At 42.8% G+C, this 19,231-nt stretch overlaps 1 protein-coding gene across 1 annotated transcript in view; it reads right to left on the reverse strand.

The window, feature by feature from the left end:
- Window positions 1-16,494: 16,494 nt before the first annotated feature.
- Window positions 16,495-19,231, reverse strand: part of WNT2 (wingless-type MMTV integration site family member 2) — a 50,626-nt gene continuing 47,889 nt past the window's right edge. The window contains exon 5 of the mRNA XM_006859313.1: window positions 16,495-16,724. Coding sequence (XP_006859375.1) covers window positions 16,495-16,724 — 230 coding nt within the window. The remainder of the gene's footprint in view (window positions 16,725-19,231) is intronic.

Genomic DNA, 19,231 nt, shown 5'->3' on the forward strand with positions numbered 1-19,231 from the left:
TTTGTAAAGAAAAGTCAAGTCCGGTATTAGGTGTACACTCTTTCCAGAACACTCTGAGCAAGGGCAAGTCTGTTTTAGTCACTGTTGTGTTTCCAGAATGGAACACAGCAGCCAACTCCTAAGAGATGCTCAATCAAGACTTGAATGAATAATAAGTGCTCTTTCCTGAAGAAGAATAAGAATATCTTACTCACAGTCTGACCCATGAAGTTTCTTCTGTTTTCTCATCAATGAAATGTAGAGGCTACAAATGAATTATGTGGTAAGTTCTTTCCAAATGTGACAGGAATCTTTACCCTCCAGGTTCAAGAAGTGTCAAGTCACCTCACAGTTCTGTGGAAGTCCTATATCCACATGACAGTAAAACAAAATACTCAGAAATCATTTCATTAGCTATTTACAATATGTGAGCCAATGTTGTCCCAAACATTTAGTTAGTTTGGAGAAAATAACTAGTAAATGAATGGTTAACAGGCAGAAGCAACATTCAAATTCAGTTGTCTTCACAGTCTACTGAGTAATTCTCACTCCACTTACCAAGTCATGTAGAAGAGGGAAATTTCTCATCTGTGAATCATGATTCTAATAAAATCTCCAAGGGCTGGTATAAATACTTTTTTAAAAACACAAGTGCTTATTATTTTATGAGAGTTACTGAGAAGATAAGGTATTGTTTATAGTTACAGCCGTATGTAGGCAAATTAAATCCATCTTCCTTTCTTCTTGTCATCGTTCTCTTAGGCTGGGAGTATTCGTCTTGATTAAGAATGAATCCAAAATGCCGATTCAGAGTTCAAGGCATTCGTGAAACCTTCATTACTGTTGGAGAATAATGACCAAGAGGCAGATGCCAAAGTTTATATGGGTGGGTAGCCTTCTGGAGATTCCAATTCAGGTTTAGTTTTCTGTATTTCCTGCTATTTGTTCGGCTGGTGGGCGACCTCCACCTGTAACATGAAGCTCCTAAACATTTACAGATGGAATCCTGAAGCTCCCCAGCCTTTGCTGAAGTAACTAGCATGAGCAATCCAGCTTAGTGGATACTGGATGCATCTTCGTCATTTAATTACTTGAGTTGGGTTTACGGGCAGTAATGTGATGCCGCTCATCTGTGGAACTTAGGAAAGCCTCCGATGCTATTAAAATAGGAGTGAGTGGACTGCCTGGGGAAATCCAGGGCCTGTGATTCAATTACAGGGGCTTTCACAGGGTCAGTCACTACTCGGAAATGACCAAATCAAGTTAAGAGTCCAAAAATAGTCTAGATGTTCCATTGATCAGATTGGTCAGATTTTAATCATACTATTATCTTATCCTGTAGTGGATGATAGCATGAAGGTGCAGATGATGAGTTATTTGTGCATCCAAGTGGCTCTCATCTGATCTGGATTTCTTTGTTGTTGTTATTGAGTGTCATCAAGTCGGTTCTGACTCATATGGACCCTGTTTAGGGGTTTCCAAGGAGCGGGCGGTAAGTTTGAACTGCTGACCTTGTGGTTCAAACCGATCTTGTGGTCCAGTACTTCTCCTACAGTGCTACTCTTTGAGTAATATAAACTAAACTCAGTCTGGCCCATGGAAAATTGTCAAGTAAAAGAAGACAGCTTTCTGATTCCTTCTAAAAGTCTCTTGTCATCTGCCCCAAGTTCTCCAGTTAGGTGAAGAATTACAATACACTTTTGTCATGTCTATTATCCCTGGCTTATTATTATTTTTTTTTTTAATAAGCAGGTGGTGCTTTATTTTATAAAATACTGTTTCTTCATTATAAATTGTATTGCATGTAATAATTTAAAAAACACAAAACAGTAAAATAACTTCCCAATCTTTTTTGGTTTTGCTACTGAAAATAATAATAACTATAATCTTGCCATAGATTATCATTTGTTCTTTTAACTGAATATTATATTTCTTCTTTCTATTTGCTTTATTATCAGATTTTCTTCAATTGAACATAAACAATTGAACATACACTAGCTTCACAGTAAAATTATTTAAATAAAAATCATTCCATTAACCAGATTACAATAATTTTACACAATCACTCTGGCCTTAGTATTTACTTTGTTTTCATTTTTCATTGTTTTAAGTAATACAGTAAAAATGTTTCTTGGATATAGCTTTATCTAGATATTAAATTACTTCTTTAGGATACATATATCTATCTATCTATATTTTTAAAGTTTTTATTGTGAGGTTTACATGGGAGAACATCAGTTTTACATTTGTCCTATCATATTTCATTTCATTGCAATGATTACAATCCCTTCCATGCATCATCAAACAACCAAAGGCCTGCCCTCCGGCTATCAGCACACAGCACCTCTCCCTCCCTGAGTTCAGTGTCCCCAGCTGCTCCATCTGTTCACATCATCCTCTCTGTCTCCATCCCTGGCTTCACTGCCTCTCTGGGTAGGGTCACTCTCTCTGCTCTTCTCACTTGATGGTCCCAGTGACCTCTGCTCCTGACTGCAAAGTCAATCACTCCCCTCCTTTTGTCAAAAAAAACCTATCTACCTCTATATTTCCAAGTCTCACAGTCAGTCCTGATGGCAATTAATCACTATTGTACCACAAGAGTCTTATCTCCATTTCCTTTCACCAGCCCGGTCACAATAGATTGGAAATCATTCAGTGGAGATTCTACCTTCCCCGGCCCCATCTGGAACTAGACTCCCTCTTGAAAGCTTGTAAGCCAGTCACTTCGAGTCTTTATAGCCCACCCATCCCATTTTGGGTAGCCAATATCTATGTTGCCCATCTTGTCAACCCTGTGTACCGAGGGGGTGGGAATGATCCTCGCTGTAAAGATTTGTTCCCTTTTTTGAGCTACTACATCCATAAGTATAGATAAAGTTCATCAAATTGTATCAGGTTAATCTTTTTTTTTCCCCCCCTCTTTCTTCTTCTAGTTGAGTTCTGTCATCCAGCCATTGAAGCCAGGTCAAGTGGGTACTATCTGCAAGTATGGGTGTTTTTGTGCATCTCCCCTCACTTCATATTAGCTGGACGCTTCACTCTCCACTCTAGTCCTCTGTGGCCATGTCACTGCCTCTGGGCCCAAGAGTCCCTGAGTTTTGCCATACTGCTGGCTATCCAGGTCTCCACCCAGGTTCACAGGGGTCTATTCCATGTAGTCAGACTTAGCTCACAACTTCATTGCTATTTTGTCCCCTTCTTCCCCTTATCAGTGGCCAACATGGTCACCAGCCTGCTCATGTATTCCCCTTGAGTCTCAGTCTTGGAAGGGAGTTTGCTCTGAGGGGTCCTGACCACTTGCCTTGATGGCTCCCAGGCAAACAGCTTACTTGTTCTTGTAGTAATCAATCAGACTGCCGATATTGTTTCAGATTTTCCTGCCGGTCTTTCTTTCATGAAGTATCTTTTGTTCTTCTAGCCACTCCAGGATGGTCTACTCATCCTTTCCAGTAGAAATTTCCCACCTCAGACGATTCTGGATGGGGTTCTGGATTCCACCAATGGTCTTATGCAATGTAAAGGCTCTACCAGAAACCTCTTTCACTGGGCAATTGCTAGTCCACTTTAAGGTATTCTAAAAGGAGCTCTGGTAGCGTAGTGGTTATGAATCGGGCTGCGAACCGCAAGGTCAGCAGTTCGAAACTACCAGCTGTTCCACGGGAGAAAGATGAGGCTTTCTGCTCCTGTAAAGATTTATAGCCTTGGAAACCCTGTACAGGGTCGTTATGAATCGGAACCGACTCCACGACACATAACAACAACAACAATCAGTTATAGGCTGAAGATGGACTTACAAGCTTTCTGTAGTGATGTTTCTGTTTATTCCTTTCTCCCCAACTTAAGTGTCTATTTTACAATGGTAGGCAAGTGAAACCAAAATTCAAAAGACAGCCAAGCATTTTAACATTATTCCCCTCTTTTACCCATTCAAACCATGCCTCAATCCCTGTATCCTAGAGCCCTATTGTTCCAAGGTTGTACATACATCATCATTTACCTCTGTTCCACTTAGCCCATGCAAACCTAACTGTTCTCCCATCAGCCTTGTTCTTCCATTCCCCTCCCCCTTCTTGTGTATTGTCCCCCCTGCCCTCCCATCCAGCACCCAAGCTACCCTGTGTCTATTCCCGATCTTCCTGTGCTCTATCTTCCCATCCCTTCCTCCCTCCCCTCCCCTCATCCCATACATCCCAGTGATCAGCAAATATATATATACATGTGTGTGTGTGTGTTTTACCCCCTCCCCCTTTTAGGGTGGGTTCTTTTTCTTAGTCTTTTATAATAATTGTCCTATGCAGTATTTCTCCTTTTGTGACTGACTAATTTCACTCAACCTAATTCCTCAAGGTTCATCCTGTTATGCAGTGGCTTGCAGCTTCCGTATTGTTCTTCAAGGTAGCATAGTATTCCATTGTGTGTATGTACCACAGTTTGGTTATCCATTCTTCAATTGGTGGGCACTTAGGCTGTCTCCATCTTTTTGCTATTGTAAACAGTGCTGCCATGAGCATTGGTGTGCATAGATCTACTCGTGTTATGGCTCATATTTCTTGTGGGGAAATACCAAGTAGAGGACTTGCTGGATCATAAGGTATTTCTATTTCCAACCTTCTGAGGAAACGCCATATTGCTTTCCAGAGAGGTTGGACCATTTTGCAATCCCACAAACAATGCAGGAGGGTCCCAGTCTCTCTGCATCCTCATCAGCATTTATTGTCTTCTACTTTTTTGATCTTTGCTGTTATTGCTGGTGTGAGATGATATCTCATTGCTGTTTTGATTTGCACAGACTCATTAGCAACCTGCAATATGCAGATGATACAACCTTGCTTTCTGAAAGTGAAGAGGACTTAAAACATTTACTGATGATCAAAGAGCACAGCCTACAGTATGGATTACATCTCAATGTCAAGAAAACAAAAATCCTCACCACTGGACCAATAAACAACATTCTTATCAACAGAGAAAAGATTGAAGTTGGCAAGGACTTCATGTCAAAGATCAATCATCAACACTCATGGAAGAAGCAGTTAAGAAATCAAACAACATATTGCATTAGGCAAATCTGCTGCCCAAGACCTTTTGAAAGTGTTGAAGAGCAAAGATGTCAGCTTGAGGACTAAGGTGCACCTGATGCAAGCCATGGTATTTTCAATAACTTATATGCATGTGAAAGCTGGACAGTGAATAAGGAAGACCATAGAAGAATTGATGCTTTTGAGTTATGGTGTTGGGGAGAATATTGAAAGTGCCATGGGCTGCCCAAAGAACCAATAGATCTGTTTTGAAGAAGTGCAGTCAGAGTGCTCCTTGGAGGCCAAGATGGCCAAACTTGATCTCTCATTCTTCAGACATATTGTCAGGAGGGACCAGTCGCTGGAGAAGGATATGATGTTTGGTAAGGTGGAGGGGCAGAGAAAAAGAGGAAGACACCCAACAAGATGGATTGGCCAGGTGGCAGCATCGATGGACTCAAGCATGGCAACAGTAGTGAGGTTGGCCCAGGATCGGGCAGTGTTTCATTATGCTGTGCATAAGGTCACTATGGGTCGGCACTGACTCGATGGTACCCAACAACAAAATAATGGCTAGTGATTGTGAACATTTCTTGTGAACATTTCTTCATATATTTGTTGGCTGCCCAGATCTCTTCCTTGGTGAAGTGTCTGTTCATGTCCTGTGCCCATTTTTTAATTGGATTGTTTGTCTTTTTCTTGTAGAGGTGTTGTAGTTTCCTATATATTTTTGAAATGAGTCCCTTGTCTGATGTGTCATTTCCAAAGATTTTTTCCCATTCTATGCATTTTCTTTTTACTCTTTTGGTGGTCTTTTGATGCACATAAGTTTTTAATTTTTAGTATGTCCCAATCATCTATTTTGTCTACTTTTGTTTGTGTCATTTAAAAAATGTTTGGTAGTTTTTGTATTCCCTGTATTAGAGCCCTTACATCTGTCACTGTTTTTTCATTGATGACCTTCATAATTTTGGAATTCACTTTTAGGTCTTTAATCCATGCTGAGTTGGTTTTTGTATAGGGCATGAGGTAAAGGTCTTGTTTCAATCTTTTGCATGTCGCTTTTCAGTTCTACCAGCACCATCTGTTAAGGAGACTTTCTCCTCCCCATGCGATAGACTTAACTAGTTACTTTGTCAAAAATCAGTTGGCTGTATGTGGACGAGTTTATTTCTGGATTCTCCATTCTGTTCCATTGATCAATGTATCTTTCATTGTACCAGTATCAGGCTGTTTTGACCACTGTAGCCATGTAGTAGATTTTGAAATCGGGAGTGAGAGGCTTCCAACCTTGTTCTTCTTCTTAAGCAGTGCTTTGCTTATCCTGGGTCTCTATCCTTTCCATATAAAATTTGTAATTATCTTTTCCATGTCTTTGAAGAATGTCACTGGAATCTGGACTGGGATTGCATTGTGTGTGTAAATTGCTCTGGGTAGTATTGACATTTTCACAATGTTGAGTCTTCCTATCCAGAAACATGGTATGTTCTTCCACTTTTGTAAGTCTCTTTTGGTTTCTTGTAGTAGTGTTTTGTAATTTTCTTTGTATAGGTCCTTTGTTTCTCTGGTTACATTTATTCCCAGATATTTCATCCTTTGGGTGACTATTGTAAATGGTATTGCTTTCCTAATGTTATTTTCAGCGCTGTCACTGTCGCTATAGAGGACCTGGCTTATTTTCATCTTCTCTCTACTTCATCTTCCCTCCAGCTGGTGCTGTCCTCCTCCCACTCTTTTTAGGCCCATGTGTGGATAAGCACTTGACTGCTAACCAAAAAGATGGTGGTTTAAACCCACCAGTCACTCCTCAGAAAGCCTACACAGGGTTGCCATGTGTTGGAACCAACTCTATGACTCTTAACAACACGGAGTCATTGGTGGTGCAACCAGTTACACACTTGATGACTAACTGAAAGACTGTTGGTTCAAACCCACCCAGAGGCAACATGAAAGGAAAAGCTTGGCACTTTACTTTGAAAAGACCACAGTCTTAAAAATTCTATGGAGCACAAGTTTACCCTGCAACACATGGGCCACAGTGAGTCAGAATCGACTCAAGACAACTGGTGGGTTTTGTTTGGTCCTTTTTGGGCACTATGTTGATTCTTTCACTTTAATAAAATACCACCCACACAAGGCTGTGGTTATCTGAAGTAGGGGCAACTGGTAGTGGGGGTGGGGGAGTTTCTGTGAACCCAGTACATCAAAAGACCTACAAATGATACCCATCCTCGTCTTGAAAGTGTTAGGGTGATGCCTAGCTTATATATAGGTGGCACTCACAAATAGAATGAATTCACACTCTCTTCCCTTGAAACTCAGACTTTTTGCATTTTCCAGAGCCCCTCTTTATTGCTACCCTCCCCGCTGATTGCTCTACAGGGGCCCTGGCAGCAAAATGTTTAATAGCTCTAGGCTAGAACTGAAAAGTTGGTGGTTCAAACACACCCAGTAACTCCTTAGAATAAAGACTGGGCAATCTGTTTTTGAAAGACCATAGCTATAAAATCTTCTGAGGTGGGAATTTTCTACTTGAAATGACAAGCAGACCAGCCTGGAGCAGCTAGAAGAAAAGAAGATACTTCTTGAAATTAAGACCAGCAGGAAAAATAAAAATCAATAATGGCAGTCTGATTGACTACTACAAGAACAAGCAAGCTGTTCACCAGGGAGCCATCCAGGCAAGTGGTTGGATCCCCTCAGGGCAAACTCCCTTCCAAGACTGAGACTCAAGGGGAATACATGAGCAAGCATGTGGTCTGGCTGGTGACCACCTTGGTCTACCGATAAGGGGAAGTGGGGAAAATACAGCAATGAAGTTGTGAGTTAAGTCTTACCACATTCAATAGACTCCTGTGAATCCAGGTGGAGACCTGGATGGCTAGCAGTATGGCAAGACCTGGGGACTCCTGGGCCCAGGGACAGGGACATGGCCACAGAGGTCTAGAGTGGAGAGTGAAGCATCCAGCTGTTATGAAGTGAGGGGAGATGCACAAAAACACCCATACTTGCAGACAGTACCCATTTGACCTAGCTTCAATGGCTGGATGATCAGAACTTGACTAGAGGAAAAAAGGAGTAATCTGCTACAATTTGATGAACTTAACCTATATTTATGGATGTAGTAGCTCAAAAGAGGGAACGAATCTTTACAGCGAGGATCATTCCCACCCCATCTGTACACAGGGTTGATAGGGATTGGCAACTTAAACATTGTCTACCAAAAATGGGGGCGGGGGGAGGGCTACAAAGGCACAAAGTGACTGGCTTACAAGCTTTCAAGAGGAAGCCTAGTTTCAAAGGGTATGGGGGAAGGTAGAATCTCCACTGAGTGGTTTCCAACCTGTCTGGTAAAAGGCGATGGGGATAAGACTCTTGTGGTTCAACAGTGAATAATTGTTATCAGGACTGATTGTGATTGTTGCAAATGTAAAGGTAGACATTTTGTAACAAAAGGAGGAGAGGGGTTGCTCTTGCAGTCAGGAGCGGAGGACCCTGGGACCATCAAGGGAGAAGAGCGAAGTGTGGGACTCTATCCATATATATATATATATATGAAAGCTTCGCTGGTTTTCTCTAGAGAACACAACCTAAGACAAAAAGGCAAAATTATGAAAATGTCTTAGAAATTACCAAACACCTTGAGAGAATGAGTTGCTGGCCCTGGGGGCTTAGGACCATAATTTGGGGGGGACATCATGGTCAACTAGCATAACATAGTCCACAAACAATATTCTACATCCTACTTTGGTGAGTAGAGACTGGAGTCGTAAAAACTCATGAGCGGCAGTCTAAGGTGCAACTATTGGTCTCTTCCTGTACAGAGGAAGGAAGAGTAATTAAAAGTGAAGATGCTTGGAATAAATTAGTCCAATGGAGTAAAGGAGCACATGAACATCAGTCACCATGACCCTGAGACCAGAAGAACTAGATAGTACCCCGCTACTACTAACAACTGTTTGGAAAGGGATCATCACATTAGAAGGTCCTGGATAGAATGGGAAAAAACGAGGAATAAAACTAAAAAAATATTAAAAAGACCAGAATGCTTAATTGTGTTCATGAGGAACTTGTACATAGAAGAAGAGGCAATTGTTTGAACAGAACAAAGGGATTTTGAATGGTTTAAAATCAGGAAAGATGTGCACTAGAGTTGTATTCCTTCACCATATTTATTCAACCTGCAAACCAAGAAAAAAAGCTGGATTATATGAAGAACTTGGCATCAGAATTTGAGGAAGAATCACTAGTAACCTGTAATATGCAGATGATACAACCTTGCTTGCTGGAAGCAACGAGAACTTAAAATACTAACAGCAAAGACTATAGCCTTCAGTATGGATTGCACCTCAATGTAGAGGAAACAAAAATCTTCACAACCGGACCAATAAACAACATCATGATAAATGGAGAAAAGATTGAAATTTTCAAAGACTTCATTTTGCTTGGATCCACAATCAACACTCATGGAAGCAGCACTCAAGAACTCAAATGATGTTTTCTTGCATTAGGCAAATTTGTTGCACAAACCTCTTTAAAGCTTTCAAGAGCAAAGATATCAATTTGAGGACTAAGATATGTCTGACCCAAGCCATAGTATTTTCAGCTGCTTCAAAAGCATGTGAAAGTTGGACAATGAATAAGACCACAGAAGAATTGATGCGTTTGAGTTATGGTGTTGGAGAAAAATATCGAAAGTACCATAGACTGCCAGAACAAACAAAATTTGTGTTGGGAGAAGTACAGTCAGAATGCTCCTTATAAGTCATATGTTGGACATGCTATCAGGACAGACCAATCTCTGGAGGATATCATGTTTGATAAAGTAGAAGGTCAATGGAAAAGAAGACCTGTAATGAAGTGGATTGGCATAGTGGCAGCAGCAATGGGCTCAAGCTTAACAACAATTGTGAGGGCGCAAGACCAGGCAGTGTTTCATTCTGTTGTGCATAGTGTCACTGTGAGTTGGAACTGATACGATGGCCCCTAACAACTACAGCAACTAGTCAAAAAGAGACTGGAAGAACCTAAGACAAAGACCCTAGGTCACCCTTCAGGTTTGGAACTGAACTCACTGTCATTGCTTAATTTTCTACCAAGTGTTAGACAGGGACAATGCTCATGAGGTATGCGTACCATGAAATGGTCAACAATTCAAGATCGAAAGGACAGCATTTACCTAAGGACAAAATTCAGAAGAGTTGGGAAAGACAGTTGAGAATGAATCATGGAGAGGAAGTAGGATAAGTGATATTACATTCAGGGGATTGCAATTTAATTAAAATCAAATGAAGTATATAATTTATTGAATGTCAAGTTGATCATCTGCTCTGTAAACCTTCACTCAAGACACAATAAAAAGTTTTTAAGTTCATGACAAATAGAATGATAAGATAATGGATTCTTTCCATGAATGTTTTGAAACCTCCTTTGTCTATAAGTGGTATTGCCAAGTACTGTTGTGTTGATTCTGACTCAGAGACCCTGTATAGGGTTTCTGAGAAGCAGCTGATTGAGTTTTAACTGCTGACCTGTGGTTCAAACCAACCTTGCGCAAGGTAGACAATTCAAGCACACCAACCATTCCTCGCTATGAGTTGGAACCAACTCGATGGCACTTAACAACCACAGCATTCAAGCAGCCCTGATGATGTAGTAGTTAAAGCATTTGGCTGCCAATCAAATGGTTTGGTGGTTTGGACAGAGGCAGTCTGCTTCCATAAAGATTTACAGCTTTGAAAACCCGATGGGCCAGTTATACAATGTCCTAGAGTCCCTCTGAGTCAGCATGGACTCAACTGCAACAGTTTGAAACAGCGCATGCAAGGAGCCCTGATGGTGGTTAAAGCGCTTGGCCAAAATGGAAGTTCAGCAGTTTGATGTGGCCATCAGCTTCCCTAAAGATTAAAGCTGGAAACCCTATGGGACAGTTCTATTCTGTCCTACAGGGTCAGTACGAGTTGAAATTGACTTGACAGCTATGTGTTTTTGACCAAAGGATTCTGGCACTGAGAAGGGACAGATAAGCACAGGAAACACAGAGTAAACATCTGGAATGCTGTTTCACTCCTGAAGATGGTCTTACCTATTAACTCACAGGAATAGTTAACAGTAAGGTAAACCAATTGCCTTCTCTGAAGACTTTCCACACTTGAAAGATGCTTCTTGATCAAGTTGTTTGAAGTGTGGTATGGAGAAAGGACAGGAGAATGATTCCCATCACCTGTAGGGATTTTTTTCCCCCCCAGAGGGTTTGGCAAGACTACTAGAAGTTTAAAATAACAAAGGTAACACTGAAAATTCACTTTATTATGTTTTGATTTCACAGAAAATGCAGACTTGTCAATAACAATAGTTCTTTGTAACAATCTGTGTGGCACTTTATTAGTATGTGGTAGGGGGACATTTGGTTAAACAGGAATCCATGTGACTATGAGGGGTAAGGGTGTGGGGGAAACCAACAACCAGAGCTGGAACAAGTATGATTTAGAAAAATAATCAAATAATCATCACATTGGGTTTTGCAAACTACCTGTCACCTTGCTGATCCGCAGAAAAATGTAAAGAACATTCTCATGGATGAGTGAAAATTTTCTCTGCGCAGGGAAGGAAAGGGGCAAAATAAGCATGTCTCAACTGTCAGCTCACATCCCCTGGGTTGCTTTTCTGAAGTTCGGCAAAGATCTGCCTGAAGCCATTTACGAGCTTTGGAACTGGCTGGGTCTGTTTGTTAAGCACACTGTTCTTGCATTTAAACACAAGGAAGCCTTGGATGAAGTACAGTAAATAGACACAAAACATGGCTCTGGTCCATTGAACTCCTGAGTCTCTATTTTGAGAGCAAACAAGAAGGCAGATGAATGCTTTTCAGCTGAGCAACATAAGCAGTCCAACCAGCCTTCAGTAAGTGAGAAGTAGTTAACAGATCCCACACATGCCCAGTCAGGCCGGCTTCTTCAGGACAGCCCTGCTTCAGGTCTTGAACAGTCAATGGGCAATTCCTTGTTGATTTTGTTGTGTACCTTTGAGTTGATTTTGACTCCATGTGACAGAGTAGAACTGACACCATAGGGTTTTCTAGGCTATAATCTTTTGGAGTCTTGGTGTTGCATTGTAGGATAATGTGCAGGACCAGCAAGGTTGGTTGGAACCACAAGGTCAGTGGTTCAAACTCACCAGTTGCTCCCTGAAACCCTATACAGGGTTTCTATGAATCGGAATTGACTCTATGGCATTTCACAACAACAACAATCTTTATGGGAGCCCGCCAGGTCTTTTTTTATCCTGAGGATTAGCTGGGTGGTCCAGACTGCCAACCTTTCATTCAGACATTGTTGTGTCAACCAGGGCTCCTCTGAGACTCTTTAATAAATGTCAATGGCCCCAAAAGGCCACTCTGACACTGGATTTTCTACCTTTAAAGCCATCTAATTTTATTTTTCAAGCATTGTAATAATTTGTATAAAAGACTAACTCTAAAATATGGTTTTGGCAATCTCAAAACACCTCTAGAAAGGACTGTTGGCAGAGCTATCCCGAAACATGGCAGATAGGAGCAAAGGCCTGGGGCCCTGCACCCTGATGCTGGGCAAGAGGGAGCAGCAATAGCAGGAGGAAGTTGGGGTTGGGAGTTACTAACATAAGCTGAGAAGGCCACATGGTGCCATCTTCCAAGAGTGGCCAGTCATCTGGTAGCAGTTACATTTGTCTGCCCTGTCACTGCCACCTCTTCATCTGGCCCCAATGGGACTAAATTCCCATCTGACAGATCCTTCTTCTCAGATGTTCACTGCAATTTGGTGACACTGGTGCCTGGGAGAGTGTGGTTCTGGGGTGGCCTAGGCTTCTCCCACCTCTTCCTGGAGCCTGTGTCTGAGCTGAAGCCATTTATGGGGATGAACTGGTCTCCTGGGCAGGGCACTCGCTTTATCAGACCATGGGAGACCACCTGGATGTTGTCGCCGAAATGCACCTTGACAAGCATGTTCAGAGAATACAAACAGCCGGCAGCACCAACCAATTTGGAGGCAGATCCTTTAGAGAGAGAGCTCACAGGCAAGTCTCTGAGTCATGTGCAGATTACATCTTTATTATAGAAAACTCCAGTGAACTGAGAAAAATGTCTAATTGTCTTGGAACTCTTTCAAATATTACAAAAAATGGTCATCTTGGGCCTAGGAGATTTCAATTTAAAATAATATTGTTATTGGGAGAGAATTTGTAAGGGGAGTACCCATTATTTTGTTGTGGATAATTTGTGCCTATGGCCTCTAAAGAGCTTCAGATACCAGAACCACGGAATACCAATGGTATGGAATGCCATTTGAGCCAAGAGCAAGCACTTCCATGTGAAGCAAAATAACAATTCTTAGCTTTTACCAAGCACTGAAGGAGCTCTGGTAGCGTAGTGGTTATGAATCTGGCTGCTAACCTCAGGGTCAGCAGTTCGAAACTACCAGTGGTTCCACGGGAGAAAGATGAGGTTTTCTGCTCCTGTAAAGATTTACAGCCTCAGAAACCCTATACAGGGTCCTGATGAGTCGGAACTGACCCCATTGCACATCACCACCACCAAGCACTGAGTCCCTAGGTGGTATAAACGGTTAAGTGGTGGTCTAATAGTTAAAACAATATTGGCAGTTTGAACCCACCAAGAGATGTCTCAGAAGCAAAGCCTGGTGATTTGCTGCCTTGAAAACTCTACACAGCAGTTCTACTCTGCACACATGGCATCACCATGAGTCAGCATATATGTAACTGCAACTAACAACAACAAAACCCAAACACTGAAGAGAACAAGCTGAAAGTTTCAAACATTTGTCAACTAATGGAGGTTGCCTCCTCAGAAGTAGATAAAAATGCTTCACTCTCTTATGATGCCCTTGAGAACCCACTTCCACTTGAGACAATCCTTACAGCCACCTTTATAGATTAGGACAAGTCGGGCAGTGTTCTCCGTGGATCTGCCTTATTCCCTGGCTTCTTACCAGGAGGCAAGCATTCCAACATAAAGAGAAAGTTGGATGTAAACATCTCAGGAATAAAAACAAACAAACAAAAATAAAATAATGAACACTGGATGCCAAAATTATTGACTCTGGTGGGCTCATTCTGAGAGGAAGAAGTTTCATTTAATAGACACAGTACTTTAGTTTCTCAAATACCTAGGGTGTGGCCCTATTTGTGATATTGTCCTGGGATAATGGTGGATACTAGCATTTTTACAGATCCCTTGCACCTCTCTTGGTCTCAGTTTCCCCGGATACAAGCTGAGGGGAGCTGAGATGTCCTCAGAGATCCTTTCCAGTTCTTAATGTACCATGAGATTATAAATGAAGAGTTGACCTAGTAGGTAGGAGACAGATGTCTTTGGGACACTCATGAAAGTCTCCCTCATCCTCCTTGCATTCCCCAGGGACTCCGTCACTAAGGAGTACCTGGGGAATGTAAATGGGGAACATGCTCAGCTGCTAACCAAGTGGCTGGCGGTCTGGGCTGAGACCACCCAGAGGTGCTCTGTAGAAAAAGCTTGGTGCTCTACTTCTGAGAAATTCACCATTGAAAACCCTGTGGAGCACAGTTGTCCTGGCACACAAGTGGTGACCATGAGTCCGAATCAATTCCGTGAGGACTGGTTTTCCCGTGTAACTAAGAAGTGAGCAGCTGCCCACTTCGCCCCTCACTGAGCTCAGAGCAGCTACTCTTCCATCACTGGCCCCCTCCCTCACCAAAGAGCAAAACAAGAAAAGAGCACTTTGGAAAAATTAGTCAACAAATTTTGGGGCTTTGGAGCAAGGGCAAGTGTAGGAATCTGTCATTTTTAGGAGGGCCAGGAGGCAAATATCAATCATGACAATGTGCTTCTGTAGGTTGTTTTCCACAAGCTTCAGTCTAGACAACTTCAAGGATCGAGAAATAACCAAGGGTATTAAATAAGCAAGGAGAGAGAAACTGAAAGCTAGAAGTGTGAAACATGGGCAAAATCAATTAACCTGACACCAGATGCAGGTAATGAAACATACTGTTAACTGACATAGCTCTGTGATGAGAACATATCTTAGACACATCTTAATTGTAGACGCTGATGATAAGTAGTTTCATATATTTCACCTTTTAATATAAAAAACAGGGTAAGCGGCCTCTCCATTTTCCCTGGATGTCATCTTTTGGCTCATGGCAGAAGGTGACCACTTTTTGTATAACGATGTTCCCATAATTACAGTTGGGTCCCTTAAATATAGCCTCCAAGCAAAGATTTGTTTGCAATGTAATACACCAGGGTTACCAACTTTCTAAGCAAGGCTATGTGTCATTTGCTTTAGGCTACGGGATCACATCATTTTGTAAGCATCAGATGAACATAATTAAATGTGACAGGTCTTTAAATATGCTTGAGGGTGATGGGTACTAGTTGATGCTCCTCAGCATACGTGGCTGACTTCTCTTAGGCATCTGCTTATGGTAAAGTCTGTTCCAGGCATGACTGAGCTCTGGAAACCCTTCTGTCAGCATTTTAGATCCCTGTTCTTGTCATCCCAAAGGATTTCATTCTCAGAGTTGTTTCAGTTACAAAATTCCATGGGTCACATGCATAACACCAAATAGGAATTTTATTTCCCCATTTTTTTTTCCTTAGCTGTACAGACACATTTCTGATATTCCACTCACTGAGTTGTCTTCCTCCATGTTTACCCGGCACTTACAGAACACTGCCAGTTCATCAGTCCTCTTTTTAATTCATATCAGATCCAAAGTGAGAAGGAGGTTTCATTCCCTACAGGTTCTTTATATGGAGGGAAAATAATTCAAAGTAATCATCTCCTAAGGACTTTGTTATTGCAAAGATTCAAAATGCTTCTGTTTCAGGGGACACACATTCCCATTTTATTACATCAGATTTGAATATGGCAATACATGCCTTGAAAAATATGCACTTGAAATCTAAAATGTATTAAAAGACATCCTTCTCCTGGCAATTACCAATTAACCATGGGGGTGGTGCTGTGAAATTCACTTGATCAGACAAATGCCTCGCTCAAATTTTTTTCAAGAATCAATGTTAATTCAGTGGGAGTTGATTTCTGCTTTCTTTACTCCCCCAGAGAAAAGCATGACATTTCTTAACTGTGAGAATTTGTTGGAAGACATAGAGAAAATTCTTTTGTGATACACTTCTCCCTTGCCAACTGCTCGAGAAAGAGGAGAAGTGTAGGTGAGTGGAGAAAGTTATCTGGATCCACCATCCTTCCCCTTTAATAGCTTGTCATGCTTCGTCCAAAGAGAACTCACCAGGAAAAGGTGTGACCCCAGGATGCTGGAAGATGGATGGAATATGTATGTCTATGTCTTGGTGCCCAGGGAGGGAAGAAAGGGACTTCTGTTGAGACAAAGGCCGCATTCCTTAGGAACTATCCCCCAGGAGATAACCCAAGGGTCTTGTGTCCTTGCAGATCCAACGGTATCCTGGCAGGAGAGAGGCTGGATGGAGACCTCCGCTGGGTCATGTGGGGGTGGCCCAGTCGGCACTCTTGGGGGCCTTGCATGTGTGCACGTCCAGAGCCTCCAGACAGTCCTGGCAACGCACAGCGCAGCACCAGTGGAACTTACACTCGCACTTGGTCATCCGGGTGACGTGGGAAGTGTCATAGCCTCTCCCACAGCACATGACTTCACAGCTGTCCATGCCTCTGGAGGTCAGGTTGCACACTCGGCCTGCTGTACCTGGGGAGCCTGGAAGAGAAGCCGGGAGGGTGTCACTGAAGGGGTCTGGGAGTGCAGTATGCTAGGAGAGGCGGGCAACCCTGCGGTCCTCCCTCCAGACAGGGCCCTGGACACGCTCACCACAGCCTGCTGCTGTGGACCTGTGTGACTTATGCTCCCTGTGTGGACCCGCGTGACATGTGCTCCCCGTGTGGACCTATGTGACATGTGCTCCCTGTGTAGACCTATGTGACATGTGCCCCATGTAGACCCATGTGGCATATGCTCCCTGTGTGGACCTATGTGGCATGTGTTCCCTCTGTCACGTGCAGTAAGATCAGAGGTGTCAAAAGGCCAAGTCCAGAAAGGATGGACATGAAGCTCTGGACTCACCTTGTCAAGCTGAGTCTAGCTTTTGAGTCAGATATACTCTTCAGGTTGTCCTAACTCAGCCTAGGCTTCACAGATCCAGAGCTAGACTCACTGACTGGGCAGAACCAGAGCAGAATGAAAGATGAGCTAGCTCATTTTCCCTCTCCCTACCTCAAAGCACATTAGGAAGCAGTGGCAAAGGTTACCTCTCTCCGAATCTGTCAGGGTGTGAAATCCTTGAAAGGAGGGAATTCTATCTTCTCTGGCTTATTAGGAAAAGAGTAGAACTCTGGTTGCTGAAGGGGAGAAGTGGGCATCATTCTTGTGAAACTTAGAAGTCAGAGAAAAGCCCAGTCTGGTTTACCAGATAACCCTCTCTGTTCCCTGGTGTAATCAAGTAGATGGGAGTTGTGTGTGAAGTACCTGATGGCAACCAGAATCACAGGCCTTCAATGAACAAAACTAGCAACCAAAATATGCTTAGTTAGGAATTACCAGTGGAACATCTTGGTTAAACAAGATGTTTGCTAAATGGAAATCTATATTTATGTGTTTATTCTTGAAGATGAATCTGAGATAGGTAGTCTCTTATTATGGCCTGGTCTGGGGGTGCACCCACAATTCTTTCATAAGAATATGATCAGAAAACAGAGACAAGTGTGGTAAACATTTTTGAGCAGTCTGCTCAGCTTACAATGACTCCTTGTATTTCTTTCTCCACTGACAGGCTCCTGTCAGCCATGTTGTTCAGTATTACCTGGCTCCACTAGCCAAAAGTGATTGGACCAGGGCTGGACACCTGACTCAAGCTGAGCCAATCAAGTCGGCTTCTCTGGGCATTTGTGATTTTGACACAGTCTGTCAGTGTTTCAATGATTAACCCTGTAGCCACCGGCACCCATGCCCCACGATGAGGTCTGCAGAGAGGCAGGAGTGAAGCAGACAGATGAAGCCTGAAGCGAGACTGCTGTCCAGGACCTGCATTGTTTTCTGGCTTGGCTTCTGATTCTCGCTGAGGCCTGGCTGCATTCCAGCCTTTGGGTTCCTAGACATTCTGTGCTCTTATAATAAAATCCCTCTTTTAGTTTAAATTGCTGCCGTTTCTATTACTTGCAATCAAAGGCGCTAAATAAATGACTGATAAACCTAGAGAAGCTAAACTCTATTTAAAACAAAACCCAACTTTTCCAGGATTAATAAAAGGCAAAGACTTGATTAACTGGCAGATCCTCCATCATTTAGAAGTTTCTCCCTCCTCCAATGTCCCATAGTGCTTCGTGGCTTTTGTCGAGTTATCACTCTCTGTGCTGTGTTGGAACTTTTGATCCAAGTGTGTTACCCCCGCCTGACAGTGACCAGGGAAGCCGCAGGGTTCCAGCAAGGCGTGGCGTCAACAAGAGGAGAAGGCAGGGGCCAAACTTACTCTGTGTGACCAGGGCACCGACAGCAGGAAGACAGGCAGGGGAATTTCGTGGGGACAGGAAGGATAGCAAAGGGCTGGGGTCAGGGTGGAGGAGGGGGTCAGCCAGGGAAGGCCCTGAGCCTAGCATGCTGAAAAAGCAAAAGGTTAGAAGAGGCAGCAGCTTGGCCCAGAGTCAGGATAACGAGGACAAATTTGCTCAAAATTACCAACAGCACAGAAAGTACTCCCAGACACTCTCATTACTTAATCCAGTAAACATTCACGAAGAAGTCCTAGTGCCACAGTGGTTAAGTGCTTTACTGCTAATTGAAAGTCTGTGGTTTGAATCCACCCAGTACCTCCAAGGGAGAAAGATCTGTCAACCTGTTTCCACGAAGAGTATATCCTAGGAAACCTGAAGGCACAGTTCTACTCTGTCACATACGATTCCCACTGACTCCACAGCACACAACAAAAGCAAAACTGATTGAACACAAACATGTGTAGACACTGTGCTGGCTGCTTGGAGTTCGGAGGAGGCAAAGGTAACTTGGTTACTTGGATTTGCCTCCTATTCTCAGTGAACTCATCGTGTAATCTAGCAAGAAATAGGCGCATTTCTGTGTCAGCATCACGGTTTCATTTGCTGGAGACCTCCTGTCACCTCCAGCAGAGTTGGAAAACACCACACAGAGCTCCATGGCGGGTAGAGCTCAAAGACACTTGCTGCTGAGTGCCGGCGAGTCCGTTCTGACTTAGTGAC

The sequence above is a fragment of the Chrysochloris asiatica genome, unplaced genomic scaffold (genome assembly GCF_000296735.1).
Source record: "Chrysochloris asiatica unplaced genomic scaffold, ChrAsi1.0 scaffold00032, whole genome shotgun sequence".
NCBI lineage: Eukaryota > Metazoa > Chordata > Mammalia > Afrosoricida > Chrysochloridae > Chrysochloris > Chrysochloris asiatica.